At 36.4% G+C, this 19,800-nt stretch overlaps 3 protein-coding genes across 4 annotated transcripts; 1 reads left to right on the forward strand and 2 right to left on the reverse strand.

Annotated features, from left to right (window-relative positions):
- Positions 1–767: 767 nt before the first annotated feature.
- Positions 768–5,187, reverse strand: LOC127454770 (T-cell activation Rho GTPase-activating protein-like). Its single transcript, XM_051722170.1, has 10 exons — positions 5,088–5,187; positions 4,786–4,864; positions 4,587–4,640; positions 4,136–4,205; positions 3,774–3,937; positions 3,483–3,644; positions 3,246–3,355; positions 2,960–3,128; positions 2,620–2,728; positions 768–2,239 (listed from the first exon to the last, which is right to left on the reverse strand). Exons 2-10 carry the CDS (start codon positions 4,810–4,812, stop codon positions 1,176–1,178), a joined length of 1,929 nt encoding a protein of 642 aa, XP_051578130.1. The 5' UTR covers positions 4,813–4,864; positions 5,088–5,187; the 3' UTR covers positions 768–1,175.
- Positions 5,188–7,160: 1,973 nt separating this feature from the next.
- On the reverse strand, positions 7,161–11,460 carry LOC127454773 (neudesin-like). The gene is made up of 4 exons (XM_051722174.1): positions 11,200–11,460; positions 11,005–11,065; positions 8,263–8,366; positions 7,161–8,006 (listed from the first exon to the last, which is right to left on the reverse strand). Exons 1-4 carry the CDS (start codon positions 11,335–11,337, stop codon positions 7,830–7,832), a joined length of 480 nt encoding a protein of 159 aa, XP_051578134.1. The 5' UTR covers positions 11,338–11,460; the 3' UTR covers positions 7,161–7,829.
- Positions 11,461–11,827: 367 nt separating this feature from the next.
- LOC127454772 (proton-activated chloride channel) lies at positions 11,828–19,277 on the forward strand. 2 transcript variants are annotated; one of them, XM_051722172.1, is made up of 8 exons: positions 11,829–12,189; positions 13,032–13,128; positions 13,219–13,431; positions 16,238–16,392; positions 16,472–16,614; positions 16,689–16,830; positions 17,498–17,605; positions 17,779–19,277. In XM_051722172.1, exons 1-8 carry the CDS (start codon positions 12,154–12,156, stop codon positions 17,938–17,940), a joined length of 1,056 nt encoding a protein of 351 aa, XP_051578132.1. In that variant the 5' UTR covers positions 11,829–12,153; the 3' UTR covers positions 17,941–19,277. The 2 variants fall into 2 exon arrangements, with proteins under 2 accessions (XP_051578133.1, XP_051578132.1); XM_051722173.1 differs by lacking the exon at positions 13,032–13,128 and having other exon boundaries at positions 11,828–12,189; positions 13,184–13,431.
- The last annotated feature ends 523 nt before the right edge of the window (positions 19,278–19,800 follow it).

The raw sequence follows: 19,800 nt of genomic DNA on the forward strand, positions 1-19,800 counted from the left end.
CATTTTTTATTATTTTTATTTTTTTTATCAACCTCATGATTTTAGATTAAATTTAAATGAAGGTGTATCCTAGGTCTGGTAACTGGAAACTTCTTTTGAATTGTTCACGATTTTTAACACCTTTTAACCTACACTTGACTTATATTGATTGCCAACAACATATAACCCTATAGCTCTCACCTGGTTAACCAGGGTTGAGCCTGGTCAGTACCTGGATGGGAGACCTCCTGGGGAAGTCTAAGGTTGCTGCTGGAAGAGGTGTTAGTGAGGCCACTATGGCTGCTGTCGCATCATCCAGATGGATGCTGCACACTGGTGGTGGTTGAGGAGATTCCCCTATACTATGTAAACACTGTCTAGAAAAGTGCTATATGTAATGAAATATTATTATTAATTATTATTAATATTACTTGTTCATTTTAAATGGTGCTGCGGTATATCAAAATATTTTTTTAAGTACAAACGTCCAAGTCTCTCAATTAATATAAGGTCATACAAGCTGAATACATAAGAATTGTAAAATAATTAGGAAAATGTTTTTACAAATAGCTTCATATGGAGTATAGCATTTCACACTGCAAGACATGACAACTTTTTAAAAATATTTAATGTCAATTTCAAGTTAGTTAGAAGTTAGAAAACGTCTAGCATCATTTGTTTGTAGATGCCATTTGGTTTAAATGTTAGTTTTTTAATGCAATGACATTCATATATTTTTTAATGTGGCTAATACTTTTAGGGGCCACTGTATTTCCAGGCAAAGGTGATTCGATTAAGTGGCAACAGGCCAGTCTTTGTTTTATGTCTTCATTTTATTTCAAAACATTACAATTTTTCAACTGTTACATTAGTTATGCAAACATTGCACAAAAAGTCATGATCCTATGTAGTGAAATTTCCTCAAAGTGCCTTTCAATTAAATTTGTTGTTGTTGGGGTCATGAAAAACAAAACTCAATCAAAAAATAAATTCAACATTCATCACAGTTCATCTATTGGGTTGTTCATCGATTCTGAATTGTACATTAAGCTCTCATCTTGTGGTCATATGCAAAATAAGCTCTGTTTCCAAACAGCAAACTGCACTAAACACTTTACTGTACAACAAAACATTTTTTTTGTCATAAACACACAATTTCTCCACAAAAAATGGAAAAAACAAGAGTAAACAATAAGTCAAACATATGTCTCTCTGACATGTTCCTGATTACACCACACTGGTGAAGAATCTTCATACATAGTTTCAGATGTCGACCTCTGTCTCAACTCTGATGAGGCTCCAATCAGTATGCTATTACAACCTGTCTCTTTATTGTCTCTGTTTTGGATATCACAACTTTCATTCCTAGAAGACAATGTCTCTTCACTTGGGGATGAGGAACGGCTGTGTGTTTGCTTTGATAAACACCTGGCATCCTGAACAGTCAATGAGCCATGGTTCGAAAGAGCGGGATGGGTATTGTTCTGAACGGCCTGATGATAACTCGGAGGATCGCTTGGTTTTCTGCTGTCCACCTGCTGGAAAACCTCCGCAGTAGGCAGACGTCTCGGCTCACATAAAGAGGAGAATGATTCTGGATTGGGATTCAGTACATCTGGTAGAGTCTGGCTATGATGCAAGGTTCTCTCGATGGCCCGCTTTGTTGAGCCACTTCTTCCAAAAACTGTCCTGCTTCTTATCTGCGCAGTCTTCATTGATTGTGAGCGTCTTTTTGGTGTCTCTGATTGGCGAGTTTGGAAGGAGTGTTTGCGTTGAAGAGCCCTTCTCTGATAGGATGAAGGGGCAATAAGAGGACTGTTGTGGATAGAGCTCTCAGAAGCACTGGAGAAACAACTCTCAAGTGAACTTGAAGAACAATAGGAGCAGTCTTTGGAGGTTGGGCGGGCCTCACATTTAGGTACCAAACCACAGCTTTTCCTCAAGCTGTTACCTGCTCTAAACAGAATACAGTCATCAGAGATTTGCTTTGTTAATAGTTTGTCATGAAAGTCCATCTCTGTCTGGCTCCTAGTAAGAGCAAGGTGCTGCTGAACACTTTGGCGGAAGACAAATGTTGGCTCTGAACGTCTGCGAATTAAAAGATTTGAAGTCCATGGTTCCACAGCACTGGGGTCTTCCTGGTTTTTCTCTTCGAGGACAGATTTGATAGAGTCCATGTCAGAAAAACTGCCCTTGTGGCCATCTGCATCAGGGTCATTACTGTCATAGGCAGAGTCAAGATGGTGTGAAGAAAAAGAATCTGAAGGAGAAAGCAAGGATAAATAAGGATCAAGGATTGCCTACATTTGCTTTGCTATGTCCATGCTACCCTATGATATAATTTAAGGAAAGTGAATAGTTGGAAGTAGGAATATAGCTAATTTGATTAATGAAAGGACAACCGAACCCGCATCGCTGAAATTCTCATTGGTCAACAGTTTACGTCAGACTGTGTTTTCACAAAAGTTACAAATTTCTCAACTTTTGGTCACATGACAGAAAGTCACTTTAGCACATTTTTGCATTTGTGACGCACCATCCCCATTGATATCAATGGATTTGTAGCGGTCTCTGACACAGCGTAAACTCTAGTGTGTAGGCACCATTAAATATGTTTTTTTACAAATGTAAAAAAGCTACCTTGGTTATCGCTGAATTCATCTTCATCAGAGTCTCCAAAGTGTGTCAGGGCTTCTTCACCAAATATTTGACAACAGTTGTCAATGAAGAACTGTGTCAGGTTAGTTACCTGGAAATACAAACCCATCAAAGTGAGAACTGAACATAAGCGACTTCAACATAAGGAAATGATACAGCGGTCTGTTTTTGGAAAATATATAAATCGAGATCCCATGAAAATAGGTCACGCAAAGGAAATATTTAGAAAAAAAGGCAATTGTTTTCTTCTGAGTTTTAGTTTTACATAGTCTATAAGGTCAAGACATTCAGAAATCACTGTACAAAAGCATTATCCACTCACTTCTTTCATCTTTTCCACATTGTCTGTTTGCAGCAAGTTGGGTGAAATGCACACCGCTAGATTTCTGGAATCCATCTTGTTTGTATCTGCATTCTCATTTATGTGGTAGAGGAGAACAATCAAATGCTTCAAGAGCTGAATATTTGGCTCAGGAAGCTTTTTGACCACTCTGAAGACAAAACAAAGAAAACCCAGGTTACAATTACAGTTCTATTTACACGAAACACACTGTGACATTAAATGAAATTCAACCCAATTGTGTCTTTTTTATTAGATAATAACTTACATTTGAATTTCTGCTCTCTTCTCAATTGTATCCTGCTTTTCCATTGCAGTAATCCAGGCTGTGTACAGGTCCACCATTAGCAAACTGCCAGGCAGGTGTCTCAGAAAGTCCTGTAATTCAAAATACATTGATACAATGGATATTAATGACCAGATATGCATATCGCTAATAAGTGGTTGACTGCATTTCTTTGAATCTCTCAAAACAACCAGCACGTAGCACAAAGTCAGTCCATACCTTGACCAGATCAGCAAGCAGAATGACTGGCTGCTCTCTCAGATCAACTTCAATCCCATCGTTGAGTTGTGCCTTGATCTCTCTCAGAGCCCTGGCATTGCCTGCTCTCCTGAACACCCCTTCAGTATACAGACCCTTTCTTAGCAGCAATGTAAGGATATCCTGCAAAGTAAATTGAGCCAAATCCAATGAACCACTGGAATGCCAAAACCATGTACTGTTTGCCCTGTGGATTTACTATTGTGGCCTATTATGGACTGAATTCTGATGAAGAAATTGGTGGAAACATACCATAATTGGTTTGGGAGGGCATCCATCTTTTTCACAGACATCAGACAAGGCTTGTCCAAACAGCGGCCTTTGGGGATGTACGTTAGCATGTTTGGAATCCATGTTATTTTTGTGGACACGTTGAAAAATGCTCCTCCAACGCCTTCGGTTGATGTTCATGTTTTCTGATAAAAATGAAAAAGGAACAGTAAAAATCTACATATTCATTACAACTGACAATAAAACTTATAGATAACATAGTTTTTAAAGTAATCTCCATGTACTTTGTCATCTGGGAGATTTTGTTTTTCTCTTTAACATCAAAAGTCACAAGAAACATATGCCATTTGAAAAAAAAAAAAAAAGTGAGATATTTATCTTACCAGTGTGGGAGGAGTTGGTCAGACTGGCATTAGTCTGCTGACTTAGGGAGAGTCCCGATTCGGTGTGAACCTAATAACAAAAGAAAAAAGATGAAGCAATGAACTAGAGAGTAATGTCAATGCCTGTTTTAGAACCAGTTCACTCAACTCATTTCAAAAGCAAAAGCAATAATGTGAAAAAAACTGAAATAATTCAAAATCCAACTGTCAGAACTAAACTTGTGGTAAATGAGGGAGGGATGTTGGGGTGGTGCAACAAGAGTTTAATAGAGCAAGCCATGTCAACATTAAACCATGTGTTGACATTTAAGAGGCTTTGAGCCATTACACTTTAGGCTGTGTTCTCAGTGCTTAACCTTCAATAAATCTATCTTTTTCACTAATCTTTCAATCAAAAGGTGTTAAGAAGATCTGTATGCAGAATATCTTGGGATCAATACTGTATACTTACAGATGAGGGTGGCATGCTGATTAGGTCCACGTTGCTTTGGATCAACGATTTAGACTGAAACATAAAGAGCAATACATGTGTTAAACTTGTCAAAGAGATTTAGGGAAGTAAGCCAATTCCATTACATACTAATCATTTTCCATGATGACATTAAGGGACAATAGGTGTGTGAAACAGATGGGTGAAGGTTATAACTTACCACGCCGTGGCCACTCAGCACCTTCATAGGTTTATTGTGTTGTGATGACCAATAGAAACAATCTTCTTGGTCAAATTATCTGTCCAATGGAAATGACTTGTGAATATACAGTAGAGCTTGCAGTTTCATTGATATGTTTGTTCAGCAAATCAATACAAAACTTAACATACATTCAAGCAATGAGGCAATATATGAATATATGTGTAATAATGCATTATCAATAAGTTAACAGCTTCAAAATATTGAACAAATAAATATGCAATAGCACAGCACTATTAAATCAAATATAATGCATTACTCACCATGTAAAACATTCAATCAGCCAGTAAATTGTTTACTGTGAGAGGACTGGAGAAAGATACATTGATTCACAAGCAGAACAGACACTACCAAGAGACTCAGACAGACTGAAGTGAAACAGCCCACGACAACACACAAAAGGAAAGTGGGCGGGCAAAGGGGAAATTCTGATGTGCAATGGAGACAGGAAGCAGCATCACGGCTCCCACCATCAACACCTTTTTAGCTACTGTATGAAAGCCAACTACGTGTTGTGGCAGAGGGTGAAAAGTGTGATATTGTACGTCACACATGCGAGCACAGACCTAACAGGTAACACATAGGTGGAACCATGAGAAAGTCCATATCAAATTACATGGCCAACATGTTAAAGAACATGCAGATCATGACATTCAAATAGTTTACCAAAGCATTCTGCATTAGTGTAAAACAATCGTGGAGACAAGGTAATAGTGAACTGAGTTTAATATCTTTCACTAAGCCGCCATCATTCAGAATTATTTGACATTTATATTTCATTATATCTACCCTACTTGCTTGATATCAAGATATATATATATATATATATATATATATATATATATATAATATATATATATATATATATATATATATATTATAGTTACTTTGAATTCACTTTCAGTTTCTTAAAAAAAGAGACTTTGTTATACTTGTGATAAATAAGATGAGATTGGATAGATGAGAATTGCTTGGACAAGAATGAAGCTTGGCGAGCATTTACTGTAAAGGCACTTTTAAAATGATTCATTATTTTGCTGTAAATGCTAATGCTACCCAGGGAATTTTTTAAAGAATCAAAAAACATCATTTTGAGACTCCAAATATTACAGTGTTTGCTAACTGACTCACTGACTCTCATGAAACCAACCAGCCCCCATGTTTTCATGTGAGCTGCATAGTGGGCAAATTCAACATGAAAATAAAGGAACGGCACTTAACTGAACACCTTGCATTCCCACCTACTGCTTACAGTCTCCATGGAAATTAGGTCACTGACTTCTCATCAGGAGCCTTTTCATGGTTTTAAAGTTAAATGTGTAGGGGTGCAATGTTAAAAAAGTTAGTCAATTCAATACCATATCAAGCTTGGATTGGTCATTTATTTCTTTATGCATGTAAATCAGTGCCATGGTCCAGTTCAAGTTCATAGAACAGTCTGACCCACATCAAGCCCTCCTTGGTTTGTGTGTTTCTAAACAACCTTTATTACAGTACATTCCATTCAAAATTAAAATATCCCAGATAACACTACCACTCAAAAAGAGGATTTTTTTTGCTGCTTGTTCAGTTTACTTAATTAAAATGAACTAAAGCAACACAATTTTAGGACATTTTGTCATGACTTGATTTCATTGCGAAGTTTAATGGAAGTTTGGGAGTTGGAAAATGGAAGTTTACTTAATCCTTTTGAGTTGAGACTACGTACATAATACATACTTTATGTGGTGTTAATGTAGCATTGATGAAACTGGGCAGGGGCTTTCCATTTCCCAGAGGGCTTTACATGGGACTCGATAGGGGGAGTAAATGTTAAAATTAAGTGTTATCTTATGTGTTTTTGTAAAAGATGAATATAAAGATTTATAATTAATCAGTATAATTAATAATACTTTTTAGTGTTTGTTATTTTGTTATGTTGAGAGGAGCTCTTCACCATAATGGTAACCCCCAAAATTCCAACATAAAATAAACCCTTCTAAATCTCAACATAACAAAACAATGAGCTGACGATGAGGACAGGTAGATGTCACACAGCAAATGCTGTGCTAACCATAGCATAGTTACTAAAGTACACTCTGTTGTGATTACAACCAGCATGTATTTAGCATGCTAACGTTCATTTTCGCTAGGTAGTACATAAAGAAATTAAAGATTTATTTGAGTTAAACTGACATGTCTGATTTTGTTGGGGTTACCCAAATCAACTAGGTTCTTTCTACACAATGTGTTTAAACAATGTGTTGTTGAGATTACATAATCATTTTAAGTAAAGAAAACTTATTTCAAACAAGTGTAACCACTGTACATAACTGAATCAAATTCAGCCAAAGAGCTATTTTTATTTTATTTTTATATATTTTTTTGTAATATTACAATACAACAAGCAAAGTCACATAGACAAACATCTCAGAGTGGTGTGATACATTTCTGGTCATCAAAGACATATCTTAGAAAATAGACACAAACACTATAATTATGACTGAGAAGGTGTTTGAGTAAAACATGTTGTTGAGCAATGACAAACATCAATACTTAACTTCTTAATATATAACACGAATGACCACAAAGCAATGTAACTGATGCGAATCACCAAACTTTCCCCTTGTGTACAGTGAAAGGAACCAAGTTATTTAATGCATGTTTACAATCATAGACACGTTTTTCACCATTTAAATGTAATTTCTTACAACAATAATGTAAAAACACCCAACAAGTCAACTATTTTTTTTTTTTTTTTTTTAAATCACACCTGTAGGTGACCTCATTTGAATGACTTTCAAGCCAGCCCACCAGGGAAAAAACCCCACGTGGGATAGTATGCATCATAGTGTTTTCTAGGTTGTGGGCTGTAAGACCACCAGGCAACACCAAATCAACACCTGCCCACTTAGAATACAGTGAGAGGTCACAAACAATTATGATATGGATTGAGAATTGCATTATGTTGTTAGGTTGTTTTATCATCAAGTCAATTTCTGTTGTACTAAGTTTAAGTCTTAGAATCAAAATTCATCTTTAATGCTAAAATTAGGTTGATCTTCAGGTTTAAAGTCTTTATTGGGGCTGCCGTCTTCATTGAGAATGCGTCTGCTGGTGTATCCCACGATTGGGTACTTTGTTTTGTATGTGCCTGTGAATATCTGCTCAAGGGACATTAGTTGGTTCTCTGTAAGGCCGGTCTGACAAATAGAAATAGGAGACAGGCAGAAGTTTAGAACAGCATAAGGCAATAGTGTAAACACTAAAGGTCTGGTGGAATCCAGTAGCCTATTCCATCAGACAACAGTTCATTTTGAGGAAACAAAAAGTGAATGTTTCTTTAAAATGCAGTTCTAAGTAGGAAAACCCCTAAAATAATTGTTTCTATTTCAAAACTACCATGACACCCTGAACTGCTGTGGCAAACTTTTGATGCTGTTAAAATCTTCAACTTACAGTATCATGTGTGAGATCTGCTGGGTCAAGGGACATTTTGGCGACAGCTCTGGATGAGTCCTTGCCCACAAGGGCATTATAGGGTGCACCCTTGCCATAAAACTCTGTAAAATCCAATAATAAATTAATAATGGTCGGAATAGGCATGTTTGCTCAGTGCACTGCTTAGATACTAAAATATCAAAATAGGGAACAAGGCTATGATATCAATTACTTATTTGCCTCTGAAAGGATACTTCCTCTAAGAGGTGTCTATGAACAGCTTTCAAAGAGTTGCATGATTAGGTGAACCTCATGGAGACATGTTCAGGTCATATTTCACCTCAAAATTAAAAAAATAAATAAACATTTTTTAAAAAAGAACAATAATAATAATAATTACAATTATATTTTGTATAAAGAAAATTGAGCCTATTTTTATATATTTTTTTGCATTATGACATTAGTTTCGTGACAAATTCTCATTACTAGAATGGGTATGGACATTTTAAATTTGACTTCTTTAATTATGATTCTAAATTGTTTCTCTTTACTGTAATACAGTAAAATCCTGTAATCCAATGTTTTTATTTTTTTATTATTAAATCCAGCATAAATTAATGGCAGAGCAACAAATACTTCCATCATGTATGACAGCTAACCATTTAAATAATAAATGCAGTAATGAGAATGTGATTCTTCCAGAAAACAAAAATGAGAAATGGGTTGTATAATTCAGAAGTCTAATAAACTATTCCATGAGACTCGGTGAGAAACAAACCTAAATCTAATGTATTTTTTTGTGAAAATGTTCACTGACCATTGATCTCCTGTGCGCGTTCATGATAGTGCATGAGAGCAGTTCACGCAGCCCCCTCGCGACATTCGGGTGTTCAAGCCCGAACAAGCCCAAAACTTGTTTTGTTTATCTAAAAACAGGTCCTCCACAGTGATAGCGACATCAGAACACAACACAGCTGCACACAAAACAGAGAACAGAACTTACTAAACATGTCAGAAGAGTTTGTAGTCGATGAATTGATGCATTTCGGTCCACAAACAATCAAAAAAATAAGGCTGGGTATAGAAATGCATTAATTCTTCAACTACGAACTCTTCAGACATGTTTAGTAAGATCTGTTCTCTGTTTTGTGTGCAGCTGTGTTGTGTTCTGTTGTCACTATCATTGTGGAGGAACTGTTTTTAGATAAACAAAACATCGGTGCTCGAATGCCCCAATGTAGCAAGGGGGCTGCGTGAATTGTTGCTCTCATGCCCTATCATAAATGTGCACAGGAGATCAACGGTCAGTGAACATTTTCACTAAATAATACATTCGATTTTGGTTTGTTTCTCACCGAAACTTATCGTATACTTTCATAACAATCATGAGTATCATGGAATAATTTATTAGACTTCTGAATTATTCTTTTGCGTTCTTTTGAAGCTTGAAGAAGTAGTCACCATAAACTGCCATTGTATGACATCACTGAGCACAACATTATTTTCACAATTTCTCCCTTTGTGTAAAGAAAAGAAAGAAAGTCATATAGGGTTATAACAATGCAGGGGTGAGTAAACAATTACTGAATTTTCATTTTTAGGTGAATTAATCCTTTAAAAGAATATTCCGGGTTCAATACAAGTTAAGCTAAATCAACAGCATTTGTGGCATAGTATTTATTGATTACCACTAAAATTAATTTCGACTTGTCCCTCCTTTTCTTAAAAAAAACCAAAAATCAAGGTAACAGTGAAGCTCTTACAATGAAAGTGAATGGGCCATTTTTTGGAGGGTTTAAAGGCAGAAATGTGAAGCTTATGATTTTATAAAAGAACTTACATTCTTCTGCGACAACTCATGTATTATTTGAGCTGTAAAGTTGTTTAAACTTGAATTTTTACAGTCATATTAGGGGTTTAGAGTTTTTTTTTTACATTACATTGTCATGGCAACGAAGTTGTAAACTTGGCTATAACTTTTAACAGAAAAGGTTAGAAAGTGATTTTATCACACTAAAATCATGTTAACCCACATATAGTCTTAAGGCAATACTTTTGAAACAGTGAATATTTTTATGTTTCAGATTGGCACCATTCACTTCCATTGTAAATGCCTCACTGGAAACTGGATTTGTGCTTTTTTTTTTTAAAGAAAAGGAGGGGCAAGTCAAATTCATTTTTTGTGGTACTCAATAATGTCACAAATGCTGTCGATTGAGCTTAACTTGTATTGAACCCTAGTCTATTTATATTTATCCAGCATACCCTACCTCTTCTGCCATACATTCCCTTGCATCTGTATATAACAGATTTGTATTTGTATTTGTACATACGCATATATATATATATATATATATATATATATATATATATATATATATATATATATATAGTCTTATTGTGTATTTCTATATATACTTATATTTTCTATTCACTTATTATTTTTATTTAAAAAAAATTATTAGTAGTAGTAGTAGTAGTAGTAGTAGTAGTATCTCTGTCTTCTCTTGTCTTGGAAGTTCTGTCACCAAGACAAATTCCTTGTATGTGTAAGCATACTTGGCAATAAAGCTCATTCTGATTCTGAACCATTCCTTTAATGGCATTCTGATTAATTAAAAAAATATGTTAAATATTAATATCCTTAAAAATAGGCTTAATTTTCTACAAACAAAATATAATTACGTTGACTTTTCGGAGTGAAATATGACCTGTTTTGTGATATTCATCCTTTCATGCTTAAGTTCAATAACATCTAACCTTTTCCAGTTGTGACGTCAAACACAACTCCTTTAATGGCCATGTAGATTGGTTGGCCGTCCTGTAAAAGGAGGAGTGGGCACGTTTAAAGCAGTTGAGTAAATGCATTTTGCAATTACTTATTACCTGAAGAGAACTTTCTCATAAAGTTCATAAAAGATCAGTACATTAGTGTTTCTTATAACACACACATACCTCGCTCCCATCGTATCTTTTCAACTCTTCCTCGGTGAACAAACGCACCGGTTTCGAGGCGGGTTTTATGTTTAACGTATCATTAGTAGAGCAAATACTAAGTAACATGAAGAATAAAACACTATATGCATAAAACATTGTGACTATTTATTAGTTGCAGGAACAAGGGGTTAGTATTCCACTTCAGTTTCCTGGTTGTCATGGAAGGGTCGGTCTGTGTGTTTCCATGCGGGCTTTCATTCTCTGATCTCGGATCAGCTTTCACAATTAGAGTAGGAAATGCTCGATTTGTTTCGGAACGGGATCATGTGATTGGTGCTATCGGACTTAATGGTTTATAAATGTAGCGTTGTTTTTGGTGCTGTGACCATGCATGATTTACAATTTATATGAAGTGTGCCCACAACTTCTGCTTCGGGAAGTTTCTAAACTTCCACTTGCCTTGAAGTTTCTGTTTTCTCATTCACGTGAGATGGACCGGAAGTGACATCCGCCACTGGTCAAGTTACTTAGCATTTAAAAGTTTTACCCATCCCTAAACCACCAGTGCTTAGCAGAAAAGAACGGGGGTTTGTTTTGTTATTCTACACGACGAAGTGCTCATGTACAGCTATACATTACAGTCTCCTCACTACTGATGAAGTGCTGTTTTTAAACGTATGGTAGTGTTAATCATATGAGACAACTGTTAAGGAAAACAAAGTGTGTTACAAAATTGCAATAAAAGATCAATCCTGGAAGATTTTACGTATACTGTTAAGCAAACGTTCAAAGAATAAGTATCACAAGCCCATCCCAAATGTAACACAGTGATGTCACGCTTGGCATGTTTTTGGCCATTGGCAGTGTGCCTCACGAGAGCTTCTGGAGGCTATCCGTTAAGATACGAGTCTAACCGTCTGGATTCCGCTCCTGCAAGACTTAAATGCCCGAAATTATCAGAGGCCAAGCAAAATGCTAAGGAGAGAAACATCTCGATCCTATCAGGAGGTAATGAAACTAATGTGTGAAATGTGGTTTGATCCAGCTCGAGCTCATTCATAGTTTCTTAGGCTGCGCGCGCTATCAGTGTTCAGATCGAGCTGTTGTGTTCACAGGAACTGTGTGCAGATGTACACTTGCAGTCATGTGATAGCAGCGGGCCGCTGTTCGGCTTATTGCCCTGAGACAACATATGTATTGTTGTTTAACCTTCAGATTTTACTTCTGCTAAATTTGAGCTATGCAAAGGATTAGTTAATTCTTCGTTTTAAGAATCAAATTTGAATAAAATAAAATGTCACTGTAAAAATGAGAAGAACCCTCAGGAGATCCTCCAGGCACCCTTTCAGTTCACTTTTAGTTTTTGCTGGAAAGACTTAGAAGGACTGTCGTTGATTCCTAACGTAATCCTATTATAAGGAAAGACTTATGAGGCACTTTAAGTTCTTTGAGCATACAACTGGTGGAACCCTTTGAAAAGCCCCTGGACACACTTTAGAAGATGATTCAAATAGCCTACAATGGACACAAGGAAATTAGAATTTGAGTTACTGAGGGAACCAATGTCAGTCTGAAGTTCTTGCAGGATTGTATAATGATTGTTACATCTTGTATGCTCTTCCTGAAAGAGGTTCTTCAAAGGGTTCTCCCAGTGTGGCAGTCTGAGGAACCCCAAATGTCTGTTGCAGCCTGTTACATATGTAGTGTGTGTACACTTATTTCACTTATGGCATGTATGGCTGCATTAGACATTTTAGTAATCAACCAATAAATAAAATGTGTAAAGAAACTGTATATGTCTGTCCATTGAGAAACTGCATGTGAGTAAAAGGTCTGTTGTTGCGTTGTAGTTTAATGGTGACGACAGTGATGGACCACTTGGATCTTGCCAGAATAATGACATCTCTGAAGTGGAGCAGGATGAATCCAGTTGTGATCCTTTACCAGGTCTGGACTTTAATTTGATGTGTTTATATCTGTATGTCTTTTGTTTTTATTGTAGACATTGCTTTGAAACAAACATTCACTGTACTGCAGATGAGGACATCGTGGACAACAACCTAATGTCCATTGCTTTCAACAAGACTTGCCTTAAGAATGTTTTCACAGCCATCCTTGTCCTTATTTACTTGCTGCTCACTACGGTGGCTGCATTCTTGGCCTACCAAACCATTTCTGACTTCATGGAGAAGCTCAACCATCCAGTGATGTCTGTTTCATACAAAGAGGTTGAGGAGTTTGCTCCACCAGGTAAGCTTCCTGTACACTGAATTTATTATTATTATTATTATTATTTTTACAGTATCTGTCAGATTTAAAGGGATAGTTCACCTAAAAATGAAAATTCTGTCATTATTTACTTTTCTTCCATGGAACACAAAAGGAGACAAACTGACAGCTTTAAAGGTGCAATATGTAGTATATTTACTGCACTAAAGCATACAATTATCATAATATATTTTCAGAGATTTAGGAAACGTGCTAAGTTGAAATACTGGCTTCTCCAAAAACAATGCTACAGCCAGTATATTCTACCTTGAAATGTCCGTTCCTGGCTGGAATTTCTGTTTGTGTTTTGGCCTGCGTGATCCCATCCACTGCCCATACCCTGGGTTGCCAGATTTGATACAAGTTAGTGGGCAAACACAGCGCGCTGCAGCCATGGAAGCCAGCAATACATCTAGCTAACATTGACCGAGTTATAAAAAATCCACATGAGATGGTTTATAATTTGCAAACAATAAAACATTGTAAACGTATACATTAGATGTAGGGATGCACCGATACCACTTTTTCTCTTCCAATCCGATTCCGATATCGGATATCTCAGTATCGGCCGATACCGATCCTGATCCGATACCAGTGTTGTTTTTTTGCATAATCAGTTTAGAATATCTTTACATTATTGTGTGGAACTAATTGGGTGTACTCTTTAATATGTAAAGAAACACAAACCTCTAACTACACATTATTTCAATATAAATGTATAGCTTATTAAGAAAAACTTTATTGTTAACTAGTATACTGGATAATGTAGCAGCAAAATTAACAGTAATTCCAGTATAAGTCATCAGTAGAAAAGAAGCCGTTTATTTTTATTTATTTTTTTGCAACATTTTTTCAACTTGTATCTGGACTTTAAAGGATTCAGATCTCTTTTTTGTTCAATTTAGTTGTAAGATATCAGCTCACTTTTCATTCACACAGTTATTTTTTGGAACCCATTCAACATAAATATTATTATCATTTGTAAACAAATGATAATAATAATAATATATTATAATAGTAATATATAGTAATATATCTCAATCGTGCACCTTTTGTCACGGATCCACCTCTTTCTTCCTCACAGCCGTCACAGCACTCACTCTCCCCTGACTTCTGATTACACTCACCTGCATATCATTAGTGGCTAATCAAGGACTGCATATATACCCCGCTTTCGCGCACACACTTTATCTGTTCTCATTGATAGTATCTCTGAGACTCCAGACCTTTCTACTATGTCAAACATACCCTTGTCTTCATTATTGCCTGCAATTATCATAAGACTGTTGTGAGTTATCTGTTCATCGTGTCTATACCCTGTCTGGATATTACTCACGTGCTGTTTGCTACTCTGCTCAGCTGGATTTACTCACAATGTTTACATCACTGTTTCAATCATCTGTTCAATAAACCCTGCTACTGAGTTCATATCTCTGCCTCTGTGAGTCTCTCTGTGACACCTTTAACTTTTAAAACCCTCATGCTTTTATTTTGACATTCTGAACACTCTAGGAAGTCTTGTATGTGTCTGTTTGTAGGCAAGTTCACATTGGTTTAATTAGCTTCTTATTCAAATTCTAGTAAAATGTACCTCTGGTGCCGTTCTAAATGCATATAAGTGAACCAAACTATTGAGCATGTACATCTGAGATGTGGTTCGTGTGTAGTGCTCAAATGTTGCGCACCGCGTGAAGGCTAAAAATAGCCATGGGTGTGTGTAAACAGAGCAGCGCCATTCAATAACGCACTGGAGCTGCGCGTGCATTTTATATATTTACTTATAAAACACAGCATTTTGTGATTCACAGAGCTATTGCACGTCTTCAAGTGGCTTTGAATAAAATGTATGAGTCATATGAACTATTTGTGTTTTAATTGTTCTTTTATGTCATTTTTTGAGCTTGACAGTAGCGAACATGATTAACACAGTATCGGATTTGGATCGGGTTCATCGGACCGATACCCGATCCATTTAATACCGTCAGTTTCGGAGCCGATACCGATCCAGGTATCAGATCGGTGCATCCCTAATTAGATGACCAACTTACAGTGTAAGTCTCATTGCTTGCCATTGTCAGTTTGCTCATTCCTGTTGTGTGTCCTCAGTCTGGCAACCCTCGTAAGCTTAGAGTCTGGGAAGGAGGGAGCGGCGGAGACAACTCTCTCCAATATTTTGAATTTGGACTGCATTACCAATTTTAAACGCTTTGTCAATGTTACACATTGCTCCTTTAAGGCCCTGATATACTTCATACGAAATTGAAGAACAAACGGGTGTGACGTAATTTAGAACAAAATCTGACCAAAAAAGTGTTTTTGAGTTTGTTTCGGTGATTTGTAACAGCTCAACTTGGTGAACTTTTAGGAAGACTTCTAACCGGCTGCTAAACACCTTCTTACTGCCATTGGTCAAAGTCATCGGAAGGTGTGACCCGAAGCTCCACCCACTTTGTTTATGTTGTTCAGTCAGTCAAGATCAGTCGACATGAACACACTGGCGTGCAGAGTTAATAGCGACCTGGTGCAAATTGACCTGTGTTCACGTAGAGACATTTTCCAAGACCATGTCATGCGATTTTTGTTTTTGATTTGTTTAAAAGTGAATGCTGATGAAAACTGTCATTCTGCCTAAAATCTTTTGTGGTCCACTGATGAAAGAAAGTAATATGCATTCGAAACAACGTAAGGGTATGTCAGTTGTTCAGTGAACTATCCCTTTAACTGATTTATTATTGGAGTGTAAAGGCATGTGCATGAAAATCATATAATATTGTTCTTTTATGAGCAGGAATTGTGCTGTATCCAGGGAAGGCACAGTTATTAAGTTGCATGCATCAATATCATGACTACATCCCACCTCCTGTTGCATCAGACAAATTAGAGAAGGGAAACTGTATAATTGAGGAGGTCATTTATTATGGGCCATATTCAAACCAAACGCAAGTAAGTTTTAGATCTTCCCCTCAAGCAATTTTTTAACCAAGTGGTACTATTAATAATCAATTTAATATGTTTGTGGCAGAAGCGAGCAATGGTGGTCAGAGGTCCGACTGATGTGAGGAACCGAGAACTTATATTCCTGCAATTCAGCCGGAATGAAACGGAGGAGGATTTCAGCGCAATCAGTTACATGATTTTTGCCAAATTCAGCGATATGCTTGAAAGGTAAATTTATTAATAAATCTGTTACTTAATGGTTAAAACCACAATCTGTACAAAATACATAATTTTTCTACCAGCCCAGATAAGGCTGCTTTTATGATGGACTGTGAAAGGAACTACTCGATGTGGACCTTCTCTGGAGGGTTTCGAACCTGGGTTAAAATGTCTTTGGTCAAGACAACAGGGAGAGGGAATGAATCAGTGGAATTTAGGCAAGAGGTAATGCATTTTCTATACAATTTGCCAGTTTTTGTCACATTTCACATGGTAATATAATCAACAGGGGCCATAACCACCTTGAGGGGGATGTTTCCCCCCAATATTCAGATTAGTGGTCAACCAATGTTGGGATTTCAATGGCTGATTCTTAAAATATTATATTTGGGGGGCCTGGGTAGCTCAGTGTTAAAATACACTGGCTACCACCCCTGGAGCTCGCTAGTTCGTTAGTTCGAATCCCAGGGTGTGCTGAGTGACTCCAGCCAGGTCTCCTAAGCAACCAAACTGGCCCGGTTGCTAGGGAGAGTAGAGTCACATGGGGTTACCTCCTCGTGATCGCTATAATGTGGTTCGTTCTCGGTGGGGCGCGTGGTGAGTTGAGCGTGGTTGCCGCAGTGAGTGGCATGAAGCCTCCTCACATGCTATGTCTCCATGGCAACGCGCTCAACAATCCACGTGATAAGATGCACGGATTGACAATCTCAGACACGGTGGCAACTGGGATTCATCCTCCGCCACCCGGACTGAGGCGAATCACTACGCAACCACGAGGACTTAAAAGCACATTGGGAATTGGGAGAAAAAGGGGGAAAAATCCAAAAAAGTTTTCCCTCTCAGTATTGAAATATTTGGTTATAGCCTTGATAATTATCAATATTTATTTCAGTCCAGTGTTGTGAAGTACATCGACAAGAGGCCCCCACTGGAGCAAGCCAATGAACTTTTCTTTGTTGTGTTCCAATGGCGAGATCCATTCATACAGCAGGTCAAAGATGTAAGTGGACACATTCAAAAAGCAATACATTTTCATTCATCAAACTTTTTGTCTCAAATGCTTTACTGGCTTGTATAGAGAGTCTTCTCTATGAGAAACAAGATCACTGTTGACCTGGATGTCCAGATACACTCAGCATATCTAATTAAATGCACCTTATTTTTTCCTAACAGATAGTCACAGCAAACGCATGGAACACCATAGCCATTTTATGTGGCGTCTTCTTGGCTCTATTTAAAGCAGCAGACTTTGCCAAACTCAGCATTAAGTGGATGATTAAAATTCGCAAAAGACACTTAAGGGCAAAAATGAGAGAAATGAGCCAAATCGGCTAATTCTTACTCTGCATCATAAAACAACAACACTGAACACTTCAAATGGAGTTTTTAATTGCAAATATTAAACACTCAGAGTTCTGCCAAACTAATTGGGAATATTATACTTTCATAATAATGTACTGATGTTATATTTAACTGGATAATGGATTTTAACTTGACATTATAAAGTACCTACTGATAGTACTGTGAAGAGGGGATGTTGAGGCACATTTTCTGCAGGTAACAGCACTACAAGGGCAAAGTGTATTTATGTGGTTGTGACACTGAAATATTAACTAAGCTGGTTGATTAGCACCCATTCTCAGTGAGATTCAGCTTGTGGAAATGATGACTAAGGTGGGTGAAACCGGTTAGGATGTGAGCTGAAATTAATAAGGATTTTGAAGAAGTGGGCCCTCGGTTATTTTGCCTTAACCATTTTAGAACGATCAATAATTGCAGAGCACATGATGTAGCAATTTTCTGAAGGTCAGAGGGGATCTGTTCTGACTGCTGCTTTCTTTAAAATTTTGCTGTCAGTGTGAATGTGATATATTTTTATTAATATGAGAAATGCTGTTTTAACCTATACAAATTGTATGCAATAATTTCATTGATTGGAAACATTATGTAAACATGTTATTATTTTACCATTCTGGACAGGGTGGTTTCTGAGCATATGGGGGCCCCTAAGTGAATTTATTCCTAACACAAAATTATCAATAAATTACCAATAAATAACAAGACAAATTAACCATAAATAACTATAAATAGCCATATTAAAAAAATTAAATAAATCAAAATGACCATGCTTTGCTGGGCCTCCTAGTGGCTCGGTGGCATTAAGCGGCTGCTTATAACTAAAAACGGCCCTGCTGATGGATCTACTCTTACAAAAGGATATTGAATTTGTATTTCGATTATTTTTATGCCCATGTCTATGGTGCTGTATTCATTTCTAATAACGAAACAAACAAAAGTATAATTCACCCAAAAATGTTCCAAACCCATATGACTTTCTATCTTCCGTGGAATGCAAATGGAGATTTTAGACAGAATGTAGGGACTGACCAGCTCCGTCACCATTCACTTTCATTGCATCCTTTTTCCTAATGTGTGAAATTGGTGACTGAGGCTGTCATTCTGCCTAATGTCTCTGTTTGTGTTCTACAGAAAAAGTCATATGCATTTGGAACAGTATGAGGCTGACTAAGTTATGACAGTTTTCATTCCTGGGTGAAATTTCCCTTTAATGTTTGTGTCCATGTTTGTTTAATGTAATGTTTGTTTGTGTTCAAATGACATGCGCTGGCCGTTTTATATATATATATATATATATATATATATATATATATATATATATATATATATATATATATATATATATATATATATATATATATATATATATATATATATATATATATATATATATATATATATATATATATATATATATATATTGATGTCTCAGGGGACAAAATATGTAGTTTAATCTACTATTCTTAATATTTTATGGGATCTTAAAATGCATTATCTAAGTATTACTGACTGTACACAAAGATTTTTACACAGTTTCTTTAATGTATTTATCCCTGTGGTTACAGTTGAATCAAGAATGTTTATGAGTGGGTTGGAAATTGTGGCGTAGACTTTTATCTCATGGAGGAAGTTTTTTTTTTTTTTTTTTTTTTTTTTTTTAACCCCTTTCTGAACATTTTTAGTTAGCATTCATGTGCACATGCTACATTTATGGAAAAATATTTGCTTATGTTACTTGAAATTTTTTTGTTTTGTGTGAGCTTTATATCTTTATTAAAAATGACTTAGAATTATTCTGACTTTTTTATTTTATATCATAAACCGTTAATGAATCTG

This window comes from Myxocyprinus asiaticus, chromosome 17 (assembly GCF_019703515.2).
Source record: "Myxocyprinus asiaticus isolate MX2 ecotype Aquarium Trade chromosome 17, UBuf_Myxa_2, whole genome shotgun sequence".
NCBI classification, from domain to species: domain Eukaryota; kingdom Metazoa; phylum Chordata; class Actinopteri; order Cypriniformes; family Catostomidae; genus Myxocyprinus; species Myxocyprinus asiaticus.

Excerpts from the sequence above, each read along its gene's own strand:
- LOC127454770 (XM_051722170.1), bottom strand. The coding sequence starts at position 4,812 with ATGAAGGTGCTGAGTGGCCACGGCGTG. Across the intron at positions 3,938-4,135 it reads GACCAACTCCTCCCACACTG|AAAACATGAACATCAACCGA; the intron begins GTAAGATAAATA and ends CATTTTTATCAG. Across the intron at positions 2,240-2,619 it reads TGAATTCAGCGATAACCAAG|ATTCTTTTTCTTCACACCAT; the intron begins GTAGCTTTTTTA and ends TTTCTCCTTCAG.
- LOC127454772 (XM_051722172.1), top strand. The coding sequence starts at position 12,154 with ATGCTAAGGAGAGAAACATCTCGATCCTATCAGGAG. Across the intron at positions 16,615-16,688 it reads TTCAGCGATATGCTTGAAAG|CCCAGATAAGGCTGCTTTTA; the intron begins GTAAATTTATTA and ends TTTTTCTACCAG. Across the intron at positions 17,606-17,778 it reads TCATACAGCAGGTCAAAGAT|ATAGTCACAGCAAACGCATG; the intron begins GTAAGTGGACAC and ends TTTTCCTAACAG.
- LOC127454773 (XM_051722174.1), bottom strand. The coding sequence starts at position 11,337 with ATGTTTTATGCATATAGTGTTTTATTCTTCATGTTACTTAGTATTTGC. Across the intron at positions 11,066-11,199 it reads AAAGATACGATGGGAGCGAG|GACGGCCAACCAATCTACAT; the intron begins GTATGTGTGTGT and ends CTCCTTTTACAG. Across the intron at positions 8,007-8,262 it reads CAGATCTCACACATGATACT|ACCGGCCTTACAGAGAACCA; the intron begins GTAAGTTGAAGA and ends TCTATTTGTCAG.